This window comes from Brachyistius frenatus, unplaced genomic scaffold, assembly GCF_029030835.1.
Source record: "Brachyistius frenatus isolate BFR_SWC_R1_liver_20210118 unplaced genomic scaffold, ASM2903083v1 Contig_155, whole genome shotgun sequence".
NCBI classification, from domain to species: Eukaryota; Metazoa; Chordata; class Actinopteri; family Embiotocidae; genus Brachyistius; species Brachyistius frenatus.
Genome location: NW_027210754.1, coordinates 40,590 through 63,865, shown reverse-complemented (window position 1 = coordinate 63,865; position 23,276 = coordinate 40,590). Strand labels below are relative to the sequence as shown.

The 23,276-nt window shown below is 40.1% G+C and overlaps 3 protein-coding genes across 4 annotated transcripts; 1 reads left to right on the top strand and 2 right to left on the bottom strand.

Annotated features, from left to right (window-relative positions):
* Positions 1-259: 259 nt before the first annotated feature.
* On the bottom strand, positions 260-8,721 carry treh (trehalase (brush-border membrane glycoprotein)). The gene is given in 20 exon segments (XM_069716344.1): positions 260-990; positions 1,345-1,354; positions 1,356-1,396; positions 1,490-1,602; positions 2,209-2,320; positions 3,181-3,269; positions 3,272-3,405; positions 3,498-3,690; positions 4,277-4,326; positions 4,425-4,481; positions 4,483-4,545; positions 4,815-4,931; positions 5,125-5,217; positions 5,370-5,459; positions 5,717-5,812; positions 5,901-5,995; positions 5,997-6,049; positions 6,135-6,227; positions 6,471-6,496; positions 8,621-8,721. Coding segments are annotated over 20 exon segments (1,764 nt in total). The 3' UTR covers positions 260-852.
* On the bottom strand, positions 6,688-18,774 carry ddx6 (DEAD (Asp-Glu-Ala-Asp) box helicase 6). Of its 2 annotated transcripts, none has more exons than XM_069716294.1 (14): positions 18,668-18,774; positions 17,390-17,985; positions 17,205-17,268; positions 16,889-16,993; positions 15,347-15,476; positions 14,138-14,284; positions 12,986-13,080; positions 12,742-12,864; positions 12,479-12,607; positions 12,150-12,266; positions 11,633-11,696; positions 10,999-11,100; positions 10,720-10,899; positions 6,688-9,870 (listed from the first exon to the last, which is right to left on the bottom strand). In XM_069716294.1, exons 2-13 carry the CDS (start codon positions 17,578-17,580, stop codon positions 10,724-10,726), a joined length of 1,443 nt encoding a protein of 480 aa, XP_069572395.1. In that variant the 5' UTR covers positions 17,581-17,985; positions 18,668-18,774; the 3' UTR covers positions 6,688-9,870; positions 10,720-10,723. The 2 variants fall into 2 exon arrangements, with proteins under 2 accessions (XP_069572395.1, XP_069572397.1); XM_069716296.1 differs by having other exon boundaries at positions 17,390-18,007; positions 18,668-18,768.
* A 1,787-nt stretch (positions 18,775-20,561) lies between these two features.
* On the top strand, positions 20,562-23,272 carry LOC138631391 (C-X-C chemokine receptor type 5). Its single transcript, XM_069716301.1, has 2 exons — positions 20,562-20,611; positions 22,185-23,272. Exons 1-2 carry the CDS (start codon positions 20,579-20,581, stop codon positions 23,253-23,255), a joined length of 1,104 nt encoding a protein of 367 aa, XP_069572402.1. The 5' UTR covers positions 20,562-20,578; the 3' UTR covers positions 23,256-23,272.
* The last annotated feature ends 4 nt before the right edge of the window (positions 23,273-23,276 follow it).

Genomic DNA, 23,276 nt, shown 5'->3' with positions numbered 1-23,276 from the left:
GTGTAATTTATTGCATTTTCTGTTTTGTTCTTAATCAAACCGTTAGCATATCCACTTGTACAATGTATTTTTGAAAAGGAAAAAAAGGTCATTCTAACACACTGTTGTCTAATGCACATCTACCAAAGAGGTGTGTGGGAAACACCCATTTAGTACCGCATTTATCAATAGTAACATTTCAGTCATACACCATCAGATGTTGCATTTTTCCATGTATTTTAAGACCACGTTTAACATACAATAATGTCACCACTGTCATTTAATGCTCTTCGGTTGACTTGTAAAAATGTAATAAATCCATAAAGAGAAGTCACGTATGATAAAACCTCTAAAGTTTAAACATATTGAACAGAATCACTTCACATTTTATTGCTCAAACAAGTTCATTTACATTGCAACTTCAAACAAATAGAAGGGCTCCATGGGAGTTAAGCTGCAGTGTAGCAATGCAATTTGTACCCGAATTTAGTTATCAACTGTTGGTAAAGTCAGTTTAATATCTGGGACGAGTTCATCTTGTGATCTAAGGAGCACCAACAGCCTGAATTAGCAAAGACAGTTCAGAAGTGCCTAAATGCTCTGACTCTTCTTATAACGCCAAGGATCACGTCCCTCTGAGGATAAATACTAAAATATTCATCAAAGTAGTCCTTGGTTATAATAAATCCTATCCTGTTACTCCTGCAAATAAAAGTGATGCTGATCATATATGATTTAGAAGTTATAATATGCACACGCTGGTCTCATTGACAGTGTCAATTCGGGTTTTGTTCAAAGTCTGTCTGATGTTGTGGTGTGAAACTCGGGAAAATATAATCCAACCTTCAATTGGGCTCTTTTGACACCTCTGATTCACTGGAGCATGAGAGCAGCTGAGATGACCAGAGGCAGCAGGAGGTAGGAAGACACACGTCTGCCTCCTGAGCTGAGGGTCGCCCCATACTGGTCCAGAAGCTGCAGGGCCACGCCATCGGTCCAACCGAAACCCAGCTAGAGAAAGGGCAGCACATTAAAACAGAAGGAACACGCACATTCGTTCGGGCAGCAAATTACAGAGATAAAATCTAGTAATAAATTTGCCAACAAACACAAATGGTTTTCTTACTATTTCAGACAGAACAAATTAAAAGAGTACATGACAGCAAAAACCTTCCATCAAAAAAAGAAAATCACAAATAACAGATGGGGGGGTATAGAGTGTGTGTACAGGAGCATGCAAATGTGTTTAAGTTAAGAAGCAGAGGTGAGGAGGAAAAAATTGACAGGGCTTTGCATGAAATTAGAAACACTTGTGTGACTATAAGCACATTAGTTTTACACCATCAACACTTGAAAGGAAAATACCTGAACTTCATTCTCCTCCACCACCGGGTTTGCCATCTCCGTTCACATCGTACTGTCAGGGGGATGAAAAGCACACATTCAGAGCCAGCTGTGTTATCACAGCGCAACATGAGCTCAGAAGTACAAGATCCTTAAATAGACTCGCCTTCTCAAACATGGCTTCATACTTCACGTAGGCTAACCAGTTCGTCTTGATCCAACGTTGGGCCAAATCGAACGCAAGCCGTTTAGCATCTTCTGACGGCAGTTTGGATAAACCTGGAAATTCAAGAAGATTTCTGTCAGAAAACAAACCCACATGAAGATGCTCAAAGAGAAAACATAAGGTTTGTCCTCATGTTCGCTCTGCACTCCAGCACAGTTGTTGATGAAATAAAAAAAATTAAAAAATGACTGAAGTCACAGTTTTTCATGAACGTTTATACAAAGTTCCCTGATTTTAAGACAGTGCGGCAAAGTTAATTTTCTTGACTGGTCCAGTCAGTCACCTGGTTTCAACACAGCTGAGCATGAATTACACTTGAAGAAACTGAAGGCCAAAAGCCCCTGAAGCAAGAAGAAAATGAAGATGGCTGCTGTGCAGGCCAATCAGAGCATCACCAAGGAAGAACCAGACGAGAACAAACGGCAGAACTGAAGGGCAGCAGTTCAGTCAGCTGAAGGTCAGGACTTCTGACTAATCATTAGTCAGTCCTGGTCATTTCAAATACACTGCCAGAAGAAATAATATAGCAGGAGTCCACCATTTTGACTGTGGTACATTTTCACAAATTCCAATGCAAAAACAATAGAGTAGCGTGTTGGAAATGCTGAATCATCACTATGGGTATTCTCATGGTGGCAGATCAAGTTATTGGTGCCTACCATCAATGAGCATGTGCTGCAAAGGAGGCCATGCGTTGGGACAGTCCCACTGCTGCCGAGACTCTCGCAGTGACGTAGGCACTCCATTGAGGAAGTGGAGAGCAGGGCTGCCCTGTACAGACATGAAAAGCAAGAGCAACCATGGATGAGACCTTTGTAGTGTGTGTGTGCCATCTGCTGGAGCAACTGAGCATCTTTCTTAACGCACACGCTACATCTTTCTGTCGGTGGGCCTCTGAACGGAGCGGGATTAACTGTTGGAGTGGAGCAGCAGTGACCAGCAGAGACCGTCATGCTGGGCAGATGTGGGCAGATGTGTAGACATGCGTGAAAATGTCCATCAACCACGCTCATTCAACCTTATCAGAATAAATGCATGTTAAAAGGGGTGTTTAAAACAAAAGTCATGAACACAAATCTTCTCTGATCCCTTAACGGTATCTGGCTTTTTACACTTGAACAACTTTCCACTGGGGAAACAGTCAAGTCAATTTGATTAATGTAGCACATTTAAAAACAACACGAGTGGACCAACATCAGACGGAATCAAAACAATCAGACTTGAAACATTTGAGCCATGAAAGACAAAATAAGCAGTCAAAGAAAATTATAGTAAAAACAATATTAAACCAAAACAACCCAAAAGGTTATACATGAGCAGGAAATGATGGTCAAGTTAGAAAAAATAAAAACACAAAAATGAAGTAGGCCTTCTCTGGAAACGTTAGTAAAAGAAATAGTCCTTGAAAACTATTCATATTGTGTTCTGAGTTATTTCATTCAATTTCAGAACAAAAATGTAGAACAAACTACTCATAAAAACAAACCTTTCAGTATGTGAATATATACCGTTTGAGATAAGTAGGAAAAATAGGTCTTTTTTTTGTCATTTGAATTATCCAACAGACAAAATGATAAATTTTTCCAGATTTAACAGAACCGAGACCACAGTGGAGCTTAACATCCACCAACCTTCAGATACTGTACTGCCTTCTCTCCCATCTCAGGCCGAGAATAGCACCGGGCCCAAACAGGTGCCAGGTTGGACGGGTAAAACTCAAGTGTTCGGAGTGCGTCACCAGGATGAAGTCAAACCAGGCTCCCTTCTCAGCATCCCACAGCACAGCCTCTACCGCCTCCAGTCTGCGGGTTGCAGCCCGGTCGTACAGTGCAGCTGAGTCACCATCACCTGTCAGCAAACAGCACATCACAGTTATGTAACACCGACTCTTAGCTGCGTGTGCGGATGAAAGTTAATTTCAAGGTCAGAGGCCGCCTGTGCTCTCACCTGGCGAAACGAAGCGAGAGTTTTCTCATTGCGGCACAGCGGAGCGTCGAGGTCAGCGGGCAGGATCTCACTGGTGCGGGTGTCTCCGAGGGCGGCGTTGTTGCGGCCGTCGGCGTCTATGTACCAGCGGGACGTGAAGTCCCAACTCGACTCTGCACCCGCTTTCAGATCCATCCACAGCTGCTGTTTGTGGTCTGAGGGCAAGACACCACATCACTAGTAGAGCCACAACAAGCCAACTAAAATCTAGTTCCTAATTATGTATGCCTTGTTTCTCAACTGGATGCGGAAATAAATTAGGATATGAAGCCTTTCAAAGCCTTAGAGACAAAAAACAAAAAAAAACTCTTCCAAGGAGGAGGAAATAACTTTATGACCTTCAAAAAAACAAAACAAAAAGGAAATGGCTTCATTAATGACAGCAGACACATTTTGGTGGCAGAAAGAATGAACATTTTAGGAGAGTATTTTTCCTTTAAACAGATTTTAATTGTGGTGAAATTGTTCAGAGAATGAATGCGTTTTAGCATTAAATATTCATTACTACGTGATACTGAGGTATTTTCAGAGCAAATTTGGTTTGCGCAGATGATCCTTGAATCCATGGGAATATATTCCATTTCTCTGCCGAGGAGCAATTATAAAATACAGTGCATTAATTCCAGGACAGACACCCCACAGCGTTTTAATATTCTCTTTCTCTCGTAGGAAAAAAAAAAACCCGACCATAGCAGGGCAATACGTCTCATGTTCATGAGGAGGAATATTAACACTAATTACCATCAGTAAGGCCTTCAGCTAATTCCAGATCATCTGTGTAGGATTCAGGCCTGGAAAGACAGATATGTTTAGTGTCGGGGGAAGAAACGCTCTACAACAACAACAACCACATTTTTCTGTCATTTTTGTTTGGTTATCCCAGACGTACCGAGGCGAGTCCACCTCCACATGGTACCGGTTCAGTAAATGCTCCGCCCCATTAACTTAGAGACACAGAACGGTTCTGCATCCAAAACCAGTACTCCTTCTCCACAATTGGTAAAGCTGACCTAAACCATGCACATTTGTAGGGACAGCAGGAGGTAGTGTTTTAATTCAGACTACTTTTCACAGTCCTTAACATAATTTCACACACACACACACTTTAATTAAGCAGGGTTAAAAACAACAACAACACAATTTGCTGAGAGGAATGAGCACTCAGGGTTTGATGGGTTTTTTTTTTTTGCCTTTTTTTGTCCTATTCTGAAAGAGACAGGAAGCAGCTGAGGAATAATAATGTGCCTGGCAGGACATCAGCTCAGGCCTAAAATATCACCTGAGGAACTCTTCATCCTCGGTTGCTCGATAGTAGCTCTCCACCATCAGAGTGAGGAATGGAGGCCGACTGCGCCTTTCATAATAAATCCGCACACCATTTGGAACAAAGCCACATCTGTGACAGGGCGAGAAAGAAATTATAAAAAATTGTATTCCATGAGAACCATTTTCAAAGTGTATAACTGGGGTTTCTAAGTGACTCATTACTCAAAATAAGTATGCTAAACTACCTGCAGAGAAATGGACTTCTTTTCTTTCGGTTTTTTTTTTTAAGTGCTATGACAGATGAAAGGAGCTTTAAGGCTTACCTGTTGACAAGGTAGAGGAAGTTTTGAATCATTCCATAGGCCGTGTCTGTCATCTCTGACAGCAGGTGCCCGTTGATAACCCAGTAGGAGTCCCTGCTAGGCGCAGGGCGGATCTCGTCACCGTCCGCACACGGCACCCTGGTGGGCTCAAAGAACCCCTGGCCGGCTCCAACTGTGATCCGGCCTCTCTCTGACCCGTTGACGGTCTACTGACAGCTGAGTGAGAGGTTTCGTTGTTCACTCACCGACAGGAGAGTTCCCCGAACCGGCCGCCTGGCACGACAACAGGATGTGGGATGTATATCTGAGAGTAGAGCTCTGGGTGATCTTTAACACTGGCGCGGATCAGAAAGGAAAAACATCGTTATTAGAGATGTCAGTAACGATTATTAAAATTATTTCGGAATATTTTGTCAACACGGTCTGGCAAGAAAAATTGGCAATATGTGCATATAAAATTCTTAAAATTAATCTGATTAAGGAAACAAAGATCCACATTAGACAGTTAAATTTTTTGCAAATTGCTTAAAACTTTTTTTTTTTTGGGGGGGGGGGGGGGTTATTTAATCCAATAATTTTGCAGTGATCCAACAACTCGTCACCTTCCTGCCCAGACTTCCACAGATTGTGCATCTTTCCAGCACAGTTACGCAGTTTATAGTCCGGTACTCCACACATGAACTTTGGCCTGCATATGAAAAATGATCTCATGATAATCAGGCTCAATCAAAAACACAAGTACAATCTGAGCAGCAGACCGAACAGCTGGCCCGCACCCATCATGCCAGTCTGGTGGCATCCAGGACTCAAATTCTGTCCCTGGTTTCTCAAAGTATCGACTGAGGAACTCCTGCAGCTCGGCAGGCGGTACCGGTCATGTTCTGAGATTCATTTGAAAGCTTCAGAAAAGCCGACAAAACAACATCTGCAGGAAAAGAGACAAAAGGGAGGAACAGATGCAGGCACGTAATGGACGTGATGAAAACTATCACTGACCGAATTTGACTTACCAGGGGCGGCCCGCAGCTTCATGTCAACAAACTACTTAAACACTTCAGCTTTCTGCACCTGATGCAAGATGGACCCAGAGCAGTATATTTCCACTGAAATGAAGACTTGTCAATTATTAACAGATATCATAAAAGGTCATATCAGTTATTAGTGCAATACACCCAAATGTTGTTACAGAGTCCTGCAGAGAAATAATAAATCACCAACAACAGCGTTGAACTATTTTAGATTGCAAACATTACAGGAGTTCAAACATGAGGTTTATGGAATTAACAGTCTTTAAACAAAACGCTCGTACATTAAAACTTGAGCAAGAACACGGAGCCATTTCGTACCTTTGTCATGGAGGACGAGAGACACTCTTTACACGGGTAAAAAGAGTCACTGTTGAGAAGCAAAACACCATCAGGTTAAACATCTTGAGCTGTGAAGGGAGAATGTGATCTGGGAACAGCGTCCAAGTCAGTTTATAGAGACGGAGTTTGAACAGAAGAGCAGCAGCTTTGTTTAACAGGCAACTGCAGCGGGGATCAAGTACAACAACAGACACCATAAATTTCAGTGAGCTTTATTTTCAACAAAACTTTTGATCCAATCCAGTATCCAATAATATTCATAACATCGTAACTCCATTGTAAAATTAGCATCACTGAAAAATCTTCCAATTAAATGACCAAATTTTAAATAAAAAAAAACAAAATGAACTCAGGCTTTCCTTATTTAAATTTGGAGACTTTTTAAGGAAGGTGTACTCGACTTGAACATGTCATTACGAAAACAAATCTAAGGGCGACTTCTTCAAACCTTTTTATACCCATTACCAAAACTTTGGATCTTCAGATCATATTATCCTGATTTTTTTTAAGTGCCCACAGGCCCCTCCCCAAGTTCTTTTACTGATGCATCCGTTTAGAAAGAAACCCTAAAAAGGATTCCTCTCGCATTCCTCTTGACAGACAAGTGATGTGGCGGTCGAATTGTGCACGTTTTCATCGAAGTGTCACAACTATCAAAGAGGATGAACGCGTTGCATCAGGGCAGCAAATGCTCTAATTTCACCACCCCACAAATTTGAAAAAAGACCTTAAAGAATGAGACAATTTAGTTAGAAAAAAGTACCCAATTCGTCATCCAATCTGGGGCAAGATGCTTTTGTCTCAGTCTTTAAGGTTATCCAAGACAGCCACTGGCAGTAAAGCTACGACCCTTCAAAAGGTAGCAACACACCGACTCGTGAAAGTCCTCCGATTTTAGCATTGAATGCATTCGCTGTGGCGATTACTGCCAGCGGCTGACAAGAAACAGACAGCTGCCAAGTGCCTGTAAATTCAATCCCTGTTTACTCAACAAATCCTTAATTTAATTTATGTTTTTAATAAATACAGCCCTCCCACCCAAAACGTAGCGTAAAACAGCCTAATTATCAAATTAGATGTGCAAGTATTTCTGGGACAATGGAAATTTGAGAACAGGGATTGGAGTCCTAACCAATGAGAAATACATGGGTAATATTAAATTAATCACCATTCTTTTGAAATGAACTTGAACTAAATGTGCAATAATACCTCTCATTGATTAGAACAGTCAAGAAAGCATCTCACCACAATAAAGGGAACCTCCTTTGCAAAAAGGTCCTGGCTGAACAAACAAATGTCAGAGGAGCCAAATGCAAATTAAAAGGTTGTCATGTTGCATATAAATCCAAAAAAAACTGTAACCCAAAACATAAAGCAATAAAAGGAAGAGAAATGAGCCATAAACTCAGCAAGCTGAGGTGCTCAAGTTATTCATTTAAACAAGTAGTCTGACTAATAGTATTTTGTAATCCTTGATGGCCCTTCCCCCGGGGACAATTTTTCAATATTCTGCACCACCATACACGTCTCCCCCGTTTGGGTATCACGAGGGTCGAGTCCACAGTGCAGTTAGTCGTTTCCTGGACCTATTTGTTTTATATTTCTCCGTTAAGTGCAGCCCAACCTGCTCAGGTTGCTTTTAGTGAAGTATCTTGTTAGCTGGGTTTTGGGAAGCCAGCTAACTCGCAATGCACAGAGAATGAATTCCTGCTACATTTTAGGTCAGATGGTTCGTTTTGATGCATTCGGCTGACATTCTTCACAAATTGAGAAAATATATACCCCCCCCCCCTCCCCTCAATGTAGCTGTGCTTAAACAGGGCATAAATCAACGTAACAGCTAATACCACCCCCCCTCCAAAAAAAAAAACAAAAACAAATGATCTGCCAATTCAGCTGCACTGCAGCAAGTAGTACTACTACGTGATAGATTATTATTTTTCTCTTCCAACACCAGCACTCGCTATAATTGGAGATCTGAGAGCATCTCAAGAGTCAGTTTCACAAGTCAAGGCTGGTGACTAAGAATTCGTTACTCAAAGTAGATGCTTAAGAAGGCATCTGTCTAGACTCAACACTTGTTAACACTGGTTGCAAGAGAATAAGGGCAAGAATTTAAACAATCTCACTTTAAGTGCATCTTTGGAGAACTGCACTCGCCATCAAATTTGGAGGGGCTAAAAGATTCAGCGATGACCGTCTCCAAAGATATTTTCATGAGAATGGTCATTTAAACGTTTTAGATTCTAATAAATTCTGCAATTTCTAAAATTATAAATAAATTCACAGGCCAATATTGCAGATCAGACAAACTGGCATTTAAGGAAACAGTCTCCAGTGCTAGCAAGAGAGAAAGGGCGAGCGGCTTTTCCATTTGTCAGCCAGCCTTTTGAACTTGTTTAAAACAATCTTAAAATGAAGGTATATACACAAGATGTGAGGTGCGCCCCACATGTCGGCTGCACATCTCACAGAATTAAGTATGGCCATCCATAGGAAGGTAAAACACAGGACAGGGGTGGGGGAGAAAGAAAAAAAAAAAAAAGCGTTCTCTCCAAATAAATTGCACCAAAACAGGAATCCTCTTGACTCATGGTGTTGCGAGGCTGCAAATCAATTTTTAGTGTTCTGATGCTGAAGACAGAGGAAAAGGTTTGGGTCTCTCAGAAGCACAAGCTTCTTCACAAGTAACTGGACAGTCTGGCTGTCTCTTGGAAAAAAGTCCAGCATCTCTGTCAATGGAAGATCCAAGTCTGTCCTCATTTATGAGCAAGGCTTCAGTTCAGCTACGCCAGCAAAAAGATAATTCAGACCAGCCTCCTCCATGTTATCTCTGTTCCATGCAAACGGATGAGCCAACCAAAAAACAGTTATGAATTCACCTATTTGGTCAGACATTAAATTAGCGCAACAAATTTTCAATTAGGTGAACAGGTATATGAAGTGAGCGAGATGGCGGATAATGACGGGTTATTACTTTAGAACGAGTTGAACTGCTTGTTAAGGCACTTGATACAAATTGGTTAAATCTTCCAAAATAAAAATGTGTAGGATGGAGGGTGTCATGTCTGGGTCTGTTGGTGCTGGCTTCATTGGTGGATATGGATCATCACAATGTGCCTTGATATCATTTTTGACTTGGTCCCATGTTTTCCTCTTGGTGCTTATGTCTTCAGGGTGTAATGGTGCAGCACAGGGCCTTATTAAAAGGCATATGAGTTCTTCCAAAACGCGTCCATCAAAATACACATTCCTAATGGCGGCATCCAAAAAAGGCAGACAGACAGAAACTGTACATTAAAAAAAAAAAAAAAAAAAAAAAAAAAAAATCCAAGACTGGGGGATGAAAATGGATAAGGGGAGTGAAGGATGGACTGATCTGTAGAGGGGAAAAAAATAAAAAGAAAGAAGAGGGAAACCAGTTAAACCAGATTGTATCCAAGTTTAAAAAATAAATAAATAAATTTAAAAAATAAAAACTGAAGCTACACATAATTTGTATATCGTGTTAAATTACTGCACCTACATGTAGACTTTACTAGAAGTGTACCAGAAAAATGACCTGAGCTTATTTTAGAGGATCGCTATTTGCCAGATAAAACCTTTACTCTACTGTGATGAAAGTCCACGTGGAGGCAAATTTTGGGCTGAATATTCACACAGAACTCGGCGCAGTTGACGAGCGTTAAGTCACAAAGAAACCATGACTTGACCACAGTGCTTTTCAACCATGTTATCTCAGTCAAACATGATATAACACTTTAAAAAATTAAAAAAAAATAACATAAGATATGGCTTTAACATTCAGGATTAGAAATGCGATGTCTTTTCTGGGTCCCGATGTCAAAATCAGCCTTGTAAAGCACACCACCACATGTATTACCGTTTTTGAATAGTTACTGCTCATTTTCCTCCATTTCTATCTTACGTCACTCTAAATTGTTTTTGTCATGTTTAAGAAAAAGAAAAATGTCACAGGGACATTTTTACCTGGCACAGAAACAAACAAAAAAAAGCTCAGCCTACACAACTGTAGTAATAATGGATGAATTATATTTAGATGTGCAATTAAGCTATACAAAGGACTCGATATGCCAAGTAGCAGAGAGCCAGCTCGGCAAGATTTACTGCCAGCTGCTTATCAGGTTATTTATGAAATGTATTTCTCAGGCTTGTCATAAGTGTCCACTATCCTAAAAGGATTCATACTTTGTGTGGATGTACTCACTGGCTCATGGCTTGCCTTCTTCGCCACTCTCACTGTGGTACTCTGCCACATATAGGCTCTTGTCAATGATGCCAGGGATGGGCTTGATCTCTGTTCCAAGCTGCTCCTCAATCCCTTTCAGGTTGAAGCGATCGTCGTATGTAATGAGGTTGATGGCTAAACCCAGGTGTCCAAATCGGCCTGGAAATTTTAAAAAAAAATTAACATTTTGGCTTAAATAAATCTTTGTACAAGAGAAGAGGCAAAAGCGTGCACAGACGACATCATGTGGGCCCTTACCAGATCGACCGATGCGATGAAGGTATGTTTCTCCCAGCTTGGGGAAATCAAAGTTGATCACAACATTCACAGCTTGAATGTCAATTCCTCTTGTGAAGAGGTCTAGAGGAAACAAATATATCATCATAGAAATGACTAAAGAAAACAACCTACAACATACTTGAAATAGAAAGACGTAAACAATAAAATAGTTTGTCACCACCATGACTGTTAAAAAAAAAAAAAAAAAAAGTAAACACACCTGTTGAGTGAGTGAAGTTGAGCGAAGTATGAGCTCTCGCTTTCGTTTCACTCACAACAGTAGCAAAACCTCCCACCACCAAAACCAAGAGCAACACAAGACTCCCAACTACAAAGTTTAGTGTTCTCCTCCAGGCAACATGAAGTCACTGTTGTTGTTTTTTTTTATCACCATCTTGTGGCCAATCAAGCGAGGCTAATTAAAAATCATTCGAGCCTTCAGGTGGCATTTCAAGTTCCAACCTGAGTTCATCGTCACGTTACAACATCACCATCCAACTTTTTCTGCATCAGCTTGAGCCACTACTTCCCATGTGGAGACAGTTACACGACAGCTTCTAGAGTTGTTTTCTTTCCCCCATCACTGGTCAAATGGCAAAGCCTCGTCGCTTACCAGTGCAGACTAGATTCCGGCACAGTCCATTTCTGAAGTCGTGGAACACACGGTTGCGATGCTCCTGAAGAGCAGAGAAGAGAAAAGTTGATCCCTAAATGTCACCATTTAATGCACCATACCAGATTATAACCAAGCCAATTCACATCTGCTGTAAACCTCATAAGGCACTTTCCGCTGCTGTCATGTGAACTTCAGAGGAGGTGTATGACACGAGTATGTAGCCCTCTTCTTATCACCTGTAAAGTTTACTTTATAATATAAAATCTCGGTCTTAAAAAGGTTGACTGGGGAGAATCTTTTCACGTATTCAAGACAACTTGTAAAAGCAAATGACAAGACACGGTCCAAAAAGCTGCTGTTTTTACATATTCTGCAGTTAAGCAGGACTAATGCAGCACTTTAATGCACACCAAAAGTAAAAGTAGCACCTGTTCTTTCCTGCATCTATCACCATAGGTGTATTTTGGTCTTAAGCATAGTAAACAAGTTCTTATGAGGCTGTACTTCAGCTGACCTGTCTCATCTTGGCATGAATGTAGAAACACGAATAACCAAGCTGGGAGATCTTCTTGGCGAGGAGTTCCACTCTCTGAGAGGAGTTGCAGAAGATTATAGACTGGTTGATCTGGAGCTGCAAAAAAACAAACAAAAAACCCATGAAGAGCTCCTGCACAACACCAACATATTTAAATGAACGGATGAGGAAAAGTATATTATAACAAAATCAGCCATTTGCAATAATAGCCTGAAACAAAGTTGACTTTTTACAGCACTTTTCATGATATAGTTAAATAAGATAATGAAGAGTAAAAAAAAAAAAAAATTAAAAAAATCAACACTTACCCTGGAAAACAAGGTGTTGAGGCAATGGACTTTTTGCCTTTCAGTTACATAAGCATAATACTGAGTCACACCCTTCAGTGTAAGCTCCTCCATTAGGTTGATCTCATAGGGCTTCTGCAAGTGTGCGTTCTACAAAGTATGTATAAAAAAAAAATTGTTTTTAAATTGTTATGTTCAGGATGTTCTATAGGTTATAAAGATTGATCTGTTTAAGCTTACAGGAAATAATGAGACAAGTACTTAATGAGAAAAAAATGTTTTACCATAAACTTCTGCACACTGAGAGGGAAGGTTGCAGAATAAAGCAAAATCTGCCTCTGTTTGGGCAGGAAGCCCAGCATCTCCTCCATCATGGCCACGAAGTCCTGCGACAGGAGTTTGTCAGCCTTTTGAGAGAAGAGGCACGTTTAGTGATCTCAAGCAGCTGCTTAAATTGCAAAGTCATTTATTTATTGAGAAAAAGCAGTAAGGATCACAAAAAAGATGAAAAACATTTGTTTTACTCACTTCATCCAGAACAGTCATCTGCACTTGATTGACTTTGGCCACTCCTTTCTTGATGAGGTCTAAAATCCTCCCAGGAGTGGCAATGATCACGTGTACTGTAAAAATAAATTAAAGCACTATTACAAAAATGTCCCCTCAAGAACGGTGGCATTTTGCCAACAAGGACTGTGCAGTGTAGAGAGCTGAATATTTCTCAGTATTCACTCAGGCACTAAGATGTGCTTTGATCATGTATAAATGTAAACTCCGATTGGGGTCAGTTAGATTTCCAGCTTGTAAAGTGATGTTCACAGATAGTTAAAGTTTTAAGGCCTCAAGCTGAGTAACTCAAAGAAATCTGCTTGAAAAATGCAAGTTTGTGCAGAAAAGAATTGTTTTAAATAAAGTTAAAACTTAGTTATTAGTTAAATGTGTACGTGTAGAAAAAGACGTGCATCTGTGAACATCTGCTACACATACGAAGCAGAAAACTGCATGTTAACCTGCATGTGACTTTGACCCCAACTTTATACTCTTCTTCCTTTAAGGTAGGCATTTGTAGCATTTCTCAGATCCAAAATATACATTTGGACTCTTGCGTTATCTTGAAATACCAGCAAAGTAAATGTACGCCGCATCCACACACAGCACAAGATATGTATACCATTATTTATTACAGCATGGGTCATGGATAAGCCTGCATCTTCATCAGTCTATAAAATTACTACACCTTTCAGGACCTGCAGAAGATGAAGGAATCATCTGCTGTCCGACAGGATAACTTGACTGCGGTTTGTCATTGGATTATCAGTGTCCAATCAGATCCAGGTGTTAAGATGGGATTCAAAATTCATACTCAATTTCAGAAGTTACTGTCTAGTTACCAATTCATCATAAAGTAGCAACCAGCACCGAGGAGCAAGATCCCAGCCTATCACCAATACCAGTATAACATCAGAAAACCACTCCTAATAGTTTTGTTATAATCAAGTTCAACTTTTGAAGGTATCGTGACAACATTGTTATTGTGAATTCTTTTGGCTACAATAATAAAGTTGTCTGAATCTGATAGTGAGAGCCCTAGTTTGAGCCCATAAATAAGTCACTTCGGGTACATATCAACACAGTATGAAGTGTGAAGCCAGGCAAAGCAATAACATGTCAACATCATACCAGTTTCATCGAGTCTCATGATGTCATCACGGAGGTTGGTTCCACCTGTGGTTGCCATTACCTTCACTCCACCCATGTGTTTGCTGACCTGGATACATATTTGGCTTACTTGCAGAGCCAGTTCTCTGGTGGGCACTATGACCACAGCTGGAAAAAACAAGAACACCCATTCAAACCAATATCTTGTGATTAAAATATTGACTGAACCCAAGTCATCATTTTATTTTTATTTAAAGACATAAAAAAAATTAATTTTTTTTAAAAAAAAGTCCCAAACTATTAAAACAATCAAGTCACAACAACACCAATTATAGGTTTAGCTTCTCATACAATGTTACAAAGACATTATTGGCATTGTGCATTTATTTAGACATTACATTCAGTGCCAACAGAACGTCACTTCCTAAACAGCTCCAGACTTAAATTCCACTTTGGTGGCATAACAGAGGGAATTATTTGAAGCATCCTACAAATGTTTTTAATTCTTCTACCATGAAACATGAGTGTATTAATAATTAAGTTAGTACAGACTTAGAAGTTATTTGGTGTGGAACACATTATAAAGTTTGGATCATAGACTGCCAAGATGAGGAAATCTACCCCGGGGCAAAATTAAAATGCACATTAACGATGAAGGTATTATTAGTAGCCCTGTTTTTCTCCTGGAGAATAATTTCTGATTCTGTAAACAGCCTGTCCTCCTTAATGTAATGTTGAATTTGACCAACAGCCTGGCTTAGTGATAAATTTAGATTTACCATTAGCTCTACATGCAACAAAAACAGTTTTGTGTGACCGTGTTCATAAAGTGTGATTTTTTTTTTTTTCAGTGGTAGGTTTATTGGGTTTATTTGCATTTTTTCTCTCTCCATCTGTTCGTTCCCCACCACAATTCTGATGAATGACTTTCGAGACCAGAGGTCTGTACTACGAACCAGCGGTTGCGGTTATCGAGGTAACGTCACATTAAACTCTGGGTTTTCAGTATCACAAAGCTGGTTCAGCTCTTCCCGGGATACATCGCCATGGTAACTTGTGCTGCAGAGCTAACCTGCTCCGGAGCAGGTTATGTTCCAGATTTCAGATCAAAACGTACAAAAGTACAGCCTACTAACCAATCAATTCTCTGAAATATGTCATCGTCAATCATAGAAGCGCTGGTGAATGGCAACTTGCGAGTAAACTGTGGTAGAAAACTAGCTTTCTCACCTTGTATGAAGTCCCTCTTCAGGTCAATGCGTTCAAGTAAGGGAATGAGGTAGGCTCCACTCTTTCCCGTGCCATTCTTGGCTCTGGCCAAGATATCCCGTCCTGACAGTGCAATGGGAATGCTTTCCTCCTGCGCACAAAACAAGGATGAAGACATGATTACAGCTCGGTGAAGTCATCACATTTCTGGCTTTCAATACTATGGTTTGTTAGCAAATAATTTAGAGAGTGGAAAGTAAATTATTAATTTGAAAGTCATGGTTTATTTGTCCACCATTAGGTCATTCAGGCTGCTCAGTATCAAATTAGGGCAGAGGTCAATGCACACGAAATAACCGTCCTTTGCATCGTTCCTTCAAAAGGAAGACAGAAGATGTGCAGATTGACAGTGAAGTGAAAGTGAAACTTTCATTACATTGTTTTTCAATGTAATCTAGAGCCACCCTCAGGTCTACCTGACAAATGAAACTTTAACACCAACTGAATTCTCTACTATTCGTGACAAGCAGGGTGAAAGTTGTTTTAGGAATGGTCAAAGTTATCAGGACAGTCCAATGATGACAAGTAACCGATATGTTCCACAAGACTGGCAGATATTGAAGTGGTGCTTTGCTGCTCGTTAGCATGCCAACATGATCAGAACGCAATGCTACGAATTGGATTTTTGGCAGGAATGCTTACCATTCATCGTGGTGACCAAGTTATTTCAACATTTGTCAACTGAGTTTTGCAAGTGTTGGCATTAGACAAAAATGAGATTTTGAACTTGCATCAGGAAAAGCAAGGTCAGGTGTCCTCACAGTAAAAACTATTTAATGTCTAGTACCATCACCAGTGTCTGTACCAAATGTCATTAAATCCAATAATTGTTGAGATACTTCCATAAAGACAAAAAATGTCAACATCATAATGATGCCATGAAAACAGAGCAGATCAAAGTGAAAATGAAGGGAACCATAAATGACCATACACGAGTGTTTGCCTATCTAACCGCTGGATCATGAGATATTTCATGGAATAAGTGAAACCTTTACTCTGTGCAGTTAGCGCTCAAGAAAAGTCAGGGGATTAAAAAAAAAAAAAAAAAAGTATTAGAATTCCTCTTTATGGATTACGAACGTCCCTACAAAATTTCATGACGCGTAGTTGTGGAGATATTTCCATCTGGACCGCAGTAGTGGCACCCTAAAAATAGTTTACCTTCAAGTGCAAAGGTTGAATTTATTTTATACTCTACCTACCCGGTCCAATTCTTAACCCTGAACCTCTGTCTTTAAACAAATCCCCACTGTTGGGCGTTGAACTTGAACTAGGCATTGGACAAAGACATGGGGACTGCAATCCTTTGACATGAACACACAGTCCTTTATATTTTAATAACACATTTTACAGTCACTTAATGACAAGAGTTTTAGCATTGTTTTGTTTTGGTAATTGTCAAAGTCACAAAACTGGAACCACCACCAGTGCTTTTTATTACACCCAACTCTAAAATTATCAAAATACACACTTCCTTGAGCACAAAGCAGTGTTGGAGCATACCTGGATTGGAGATGGCTTTTCCCAGCCCATCTCAAAGATTCCCATGAGCAGCTCCCTCTTTAGGCAATAATCTTCAAACTCATTGCCTTTAGTTGCAGTCACATCCTGTAATCATCATAGAATGAGGGTAGATCTATTATTATTTGGATCATTACATGTAAAGGGACTGTGACCTTTACAATGGCAGAAAGCTATTAAAAAAAATAAAAACTGCAAAGAAGATGCTCTGAAGGAAGACCTGCACAGTTTTCATTTCATTGGGGGCAAACTTCAAAAGCACAACAATTTCTACTTTCTAAGGCTGTCCTGTACCAACCGAAGTTTTCATCCTCGTGTCCTTTGGCGGCAATTTCAAATTTTTCTTCCAGTCATCTCCAGGTCTGTAAAGGGTAAAAGTTTGCAGAGGACGTGGGCATCAAGAATTGACAGTAATAATTGTGTGATCATACAGAAAAAAAAAATATGTCTAAATTCTTGCAAATCTAGCATCCAACAACTTACTTGATGACAGCATTCGTTGTGGGGGCCGGCTGGGCGTTCCCATTGTTGATTGTGCCTTTCATCTGGTTAAACTGCTGCTGCTGAGGGCCACCTCCACCCGGCGCTCCAGCCGGCTTCACCGAGCCTCTGAGCTGACCGTTCTGGTTGGACAAGCCCAAGATCACCGGGTTCTCCGTCCTGACCGTGCTCATCTTTATTAAGCTTCACCTTTCTGTTCCAGTGAAACCTTTTAATAGTCTCCCAACGAAGCGAGTCCACTCTGCCGGGTTACTGCTCAAAACTCAAAAGATTTGCGCTCGCCTCCTCGAAACCTTTAACAATTACCGAAACGTAAATTCTAAATCTTTTTAATCCTCAACCGTGCTGTTGGGACGTCGAGTGCCATGAAAGAAATGTCTTCTTTTAAACTTTTACAAAGACTTCAAAGCATTGAAATTAATTATTTTTTTTTGGGGGGGGGAGGGGGCTCAGCATTGGATTTAATCCACCAATGTTGTCTGAAATCAAAACACCAGGAAGGCTGAGCTGACTGTTCAGCTGGCCATCTTGTTGAAGCTTCACCGAGCCGCTGCGTCCTTTCTCAGGTCTGTCCAACCCTGAAAACACACGAGACAAGAGCTAAGACACAACAAATAAAAGACACGCACAAAGCGGGACAGGTTTGGAGTCAAGTGATCCGTGTGAAGTCAACATGTCGCAGGCGGCTGGCCTAAACGTCCAAAGCTCCGTGTTATTCAGCTTCGCTAACGAGAAAACCAACGTCGCCACACTTCAAATCAGCAGATTCATCACACGGTTACCTCCGACTTTGACGTCTAGTCACTCTAAAAGGGTTCATATCAAACCATACATCCGACTGAGATCGCCTTCTGCTCGGTGAACGCCAACTCAACCGGCCTCGAAGGAGAACCGGACTGGTTAGCTTCCCCCCCCCACCCACCCCCCCTGCTAGCCACCGACACGAAGCTAAAGCTCATCCGTGCTAACCATTTGCGCTTTTTGATAATCGACGTTAATAAATAACCCAGTTTCGATGTTACAAAGTCAGTGGAGGTAAAAAAAAATAATCATAATAATCGTACTCAATTCCGTCAATACGCGAGTTATACGAGTTGAAGATATTCCGTCGTCAACCAGCCGAGTGCAGATTTGCCGTGCTACGTCTGCTAACCGGCTAACGACGGCGAAATAACTGTTAAAACACTTTCACCCAGCCGAGAAACACGAGAATGAGCTCCCGCAGTACACCTGAACCGTAGCGGATATGTGTGAACTTACCTCGGGTAAGTGAAATAACCGGTTCTGTGTGCTGTGTTTGTGAGCTGCGTCCAACGTTTAAACCGACCAGCGACGACGAGTCTCGTCAAACAACCGTTCAAGATGGCTTCCGCTCGTGTTTGGCCACGCCCCCAGACCAGCTCATCAGCTGATTCCATTTCAAATCAGGGTTTTTTTTTTATTTTTAATTAGTTGAATTATTAAAAAAAAAAAAATACAAATACAAATACAAATCAAATATACCCGGAGGAGCTCGGCTCAGATTAAAAAACTGTTGAATTGTCCCGAGTTCCTGAGGGTCGGAAAATAAATGTCATGAGATCAGAAGCTGTGAAGCCTGTCAGTCATTTCAGTTGGATGTCACAGTGATTTTTAGTTTTAATTATAGCTGAGTTACTTTAAAATTTTAATGTTAAAATATTTCATTACAACAAAAAGTCCTGCATGAAAAATGTTGCTTAAGTAAAATAAGAATTTCAGTAAAAGTACCGGTTTGATCCCTCTGACTAATATATTAATATACATGATATCATTAGAATACAAATACTAAAGCATATATAATATATAGATATATACTGTGCATTTTATATTTTATAGTTTTTACTGCTATTTTATTGCTTTTCTATTGTTCTATTACTATCTATTGCTTCTGTATGCTGCTGTAGCGAAAAAAAAAAATCCCCTCAGGGATTAATAAAGTAACTACCTACCGACCTGCCTACCATCAGTGTGTAAGCAGCATGTTACTGTTGTAGCTGTTGGGGGTGGTGCTGTTTTGAACTAATTTAGGCTATATCCAGGTTTATGTGGCAGTTAAATCTAAAGGGGTCTTGAGGTGATTACTGAGAGAGGAAAGAGAAAAAAAAAAAAAAGTTCTGATACATAAATCTGTTTTAAATTTTTGGTCGTTTTCTCTCGTCTTTGATTTTTGGTTATATATAGATCATTTGAATGTGAATTGAAGTGAAATCGTCATGTCGTAAATCAAATAGGTTGGAAAGCACTGTTTTAATATTTAAAAATGTGTTGTACTGTAATGGCCTTTTTATATTATATTACATTTCCATCTTAAAAGTGACTAAAGCTGTCAAATAAATGTAGTGGAGTACAAACAACAGTAAAGTGAGTAAAAAGGCTCTTCTGCTTTGTTGAGTGAACGCACCACTGCTGATGACTTTAAATAGCCACCCTGACTTTGATCACTTGTGCAGAGAAGCATGCTGCCATCAGTTTGTGTCTAAGCAGTGTATTTGCACGTTCACATGTCCTGTGCATGCCATCCTTGACCAAGGCCCAGGTCTTGGTGGGCTACTGTCGGCTCCTCGGTAGCTCCTCCATGTTTTCGCCACCCAAATATATATAGATATAGGTAGCAACAAATTTGCTTTTGTGGTCAAAAGCCCATTTCCTCAAACATCCCCAAAATTAAATACATAATTCATAATTTGACTATTTTACCTTAATGACATCTGTGTGATAAATGTCGCCATCAAAAACACAGATCCGATGCTAGTGACTGAACTGGATGATATTTATGATAATCTCACACCAACATATTTTTTGAAAGCAGGATGGCTGGATGTTATATTCTGAGATTCGTCGGGGTGCGCAGTTGTTTCCAGAAATACCCAAATAAATCGGACCACTTCAGCATAATTGTCTCGTGTGTCAAAAGCGAGAATGTACAGCTGGGTGCAGTTACTTAGACCTGTATTACTGCTCTTGCGTGAATACTATAAAACACATGGTATAAAGTTTGTGTCTGTTGTGTCATGTTATTTACACCAAAGGCGCCACCTAGCAAAGCAATCAGCCAAGCGAGTAACCTATAGAAGAGCTTGCACTAAGAGGAAGTACAAGCACATTTCACCAGAGCAGAGACATACGTTCAAGAGCTCAAGATTTACCCACATGGCTGTAACACAGATCTTTACAGGGTTTGAGGTAAGACATTATTAAGAATTAATGAAGTGAATGATATATTATTGATGTTACAGAGAACTATTGTTTCCTAAAAGGGGCTTGTTTTTAATACGCTTTATACTGGGAAACACTTCAAAATTTAATTTTAGATATTCAAATGTAGAACTTGAGTGTGTTCAATTTGTTATTTCTATGACCATAAAATAACAAGTGTCATATTAAGCAATAGGACAGGCCTTACCATCCATTGCTACGATCTACTGCCTAAGACCGCAGTGCTTAAAACTGTAGCAAAACACTTTAACATTTTCCAAACCTCAGCTGCATGTTAAATCAAGAGATTTTAAGGTACTGAGCAGCTACTCGCTGCTTCCTATAATTAAGACTCAACCACAGGATTTTGATATTCTTAAAAAAGTGTCAGAAGTAATTTAAAGATGGTATCTTGAATTACTGAACTGTAAAATGCACCTGAACAGATGTGGATGAGCTAAATCGGATGTATACTGCTTCGTTCCAGTTGACTCACCTAGGAAACAAGCAAGCAAGATATTGACTTTAATACCTCTGAAATAAGAGGAGGGTGGGAGATTATTTTTTCTAATGATAGGTATTTATGATCAAACTAATGTATCAGAAAAGAATATCTTTTGAGACACTAATGCAATTATGTCCATGAAGATATCTAAAGTTACAATAATATTATCAGTATGTTGATCAGCATGTCTTGTAAAAGAAATCCAAAGTGTAAACTTGATTATTGTGTCATTAAAACATTGTGATACAAGAACAGCAAAGATTTCATTTTAATTAGTTTTAAACTCTGAAGTTTTGTTTCCCAGAATACAATTTCTCCCACTTTCTTTTAAATGAAAAATATTTACGCCTGTGTTGTTATTTTTGTCTAGACATTGCATACTGAAGTAACAGAAGCACAGAGTACATTGTAATATTGAAATGAGATGATGCATTCAGTTTTATGAGATTACGAATATTACAGTACAATATCCGATTTCACCCATATTTTATTAAATAATATGAACATCTGGTTCCTAGTTTTTGTTTATCTAGGCGACTGACTAAACAGCATAATTAGAAGTGGAGAAATGGGCTTTTTTTTTTTTTTTTACAAGACTTTCATTTACTTAAAGTTAATTTTAGTTTCAGCTTGTCCGCATTTAACAAGACAATTTACATTTTAATAGCTGTGACTTATCCACCAGATATATCAACTTGGTTGTTGATTGTGAAAAAGTAATCACTATTTATTCTCCAAAACGTAATGTTTAGCCATATTTGCCCCTAAAATATCTCCTAGCTTCCGTAAAGGGGAAGTGAAAACAGTCTGGTCTATTCGGTGTTTCCTGTCCCATAAGTTTGACTGAGAAAACTTCACAGATCAAAGAACATTACATAGGTATGATTTTAAAGTGATTTGAACCCATGTAAGGATTTGTATTTCCCCTTCATTATGCAATAAACTATTGGCGTTAAGCCAAAAGCAATCATGTCCACAGAGTCTCATTCCACAGCACAATGACTCTCCAATTGAAAAAAGGTCATTTAAATAAAAATTCTGTGTATTTTAAAGCAGACAGTGATCGGAGAACCTGAGAATGGGACATACATTTATGACGACGACGACCCAGACACCTATTGTGAGGACATCCCAGGCCAGAAGAACTTTTATGCCATCTTCCAGCCCGTGCTTTACAGCATCATCTTTCTCCTTGGTGTGGCAGGAAATGGCCTGATGATAACAGTCCTTCTGACACGACGCCGACAGCTGCGCATCACAGAGATCTACCTACTGCATCTTGCCCTGGCTGACCTCATGCTCCTATTTACATTTCCTTTCGATGTGATTGACAGTGCCACCGGCTGGGTATTCGGGGAGTTTCTCTGCCAGCTGAAGGGCCTGTTGAAAAATCTGAACATCCTTTGTGGGAGTTTCCTTCTAGCTTGCATCGGATTTGATCGGTATTTGGCTATCGTGCACGCAATCCCTAGTATGCAAAGTCGACGTCCGAGAATAGTGCACCTGACGTGCTTTGTACTGTGGCTCATCTGTTTTGCGTTGTCAGTGCCCAATGCTGTGTTCCTTTCTGTGAAAACGGAGGACACGAACTCATCCAGGCTCTCCTGTTGCTACTGTCGTTATGGTAAGGAAGCACACAACTGGGTTTTGACCAACAGATTCTTACATCATGTGTGCTTTTTCTTACCTCAGGCTGTCATGATCTACTGCTACACAGCACTCATAATTACTTTGTTCAAAAGTCAGAAAAGCCAATCAAAGAAAGGAGCTATTCGACTGGCTTCGCTTGTCACTCTCGTCTTTTGCTTCTGTTGGCTACCATATAACATCACCTTAGTGATTCAAACTATGGCAGACCTGGAAATTACGGCATATGCAAACTGCCAAAATTTTATGTTACTGCAACCAGTCTTTGATGCGACACAGAGCCTGGGTATGTCACACTGTTGCCTGAATCCTTTCTTGTATGCCTTTGTTGGGGTGCGTTTTCGCATCGAGCTACTGCAGCTGCTGTATCGTCTGGGCTGCGGCCGTATTTGTCTTCCTTTCATCAGAGCTCAGGGTCACAGTCGACCACGACAGTCCACCTCGAATGAAACCACGACCAACAGCACCGTCTTCAATTAATAAACTCTTCTGTTGTACAGT

Coding starts and splice junctions, on each gene's coding strand:
- ddx6 (XM_069716294.1), bottom strand. CDS start 17,580: ATGAGCACGGTCAGGACGGAGAACCCGGTGATCTTGGGCTTGTCCAAC. Junction 13,081..14,137: donor CATGAGACTCGATGAAACTG/GTATGATGTTGA, acceptor TTATTTTTACAG/TACACGTGATCATTGCCACT. Junction 12,608..12,741: donor TCAGTGTGCAGAAGTTTATG/GTAAAACATTTT, acceptor CATACTTTGTAG/AACGCACACTTGCAGAAGCC.
- LOC138631391 (XM_069716301.1), top strand. CDS start 20,579: ATGGCTGTAACACAGATCTTTACAGGGTTTGAG. Junction 20,612..22,184: donor AGATCTTTACAGGGTTTGAG/GTAAGACATTAT, acceptor ATTTTAAAGCAG/ACAGTGATCGGAGAACCTGA.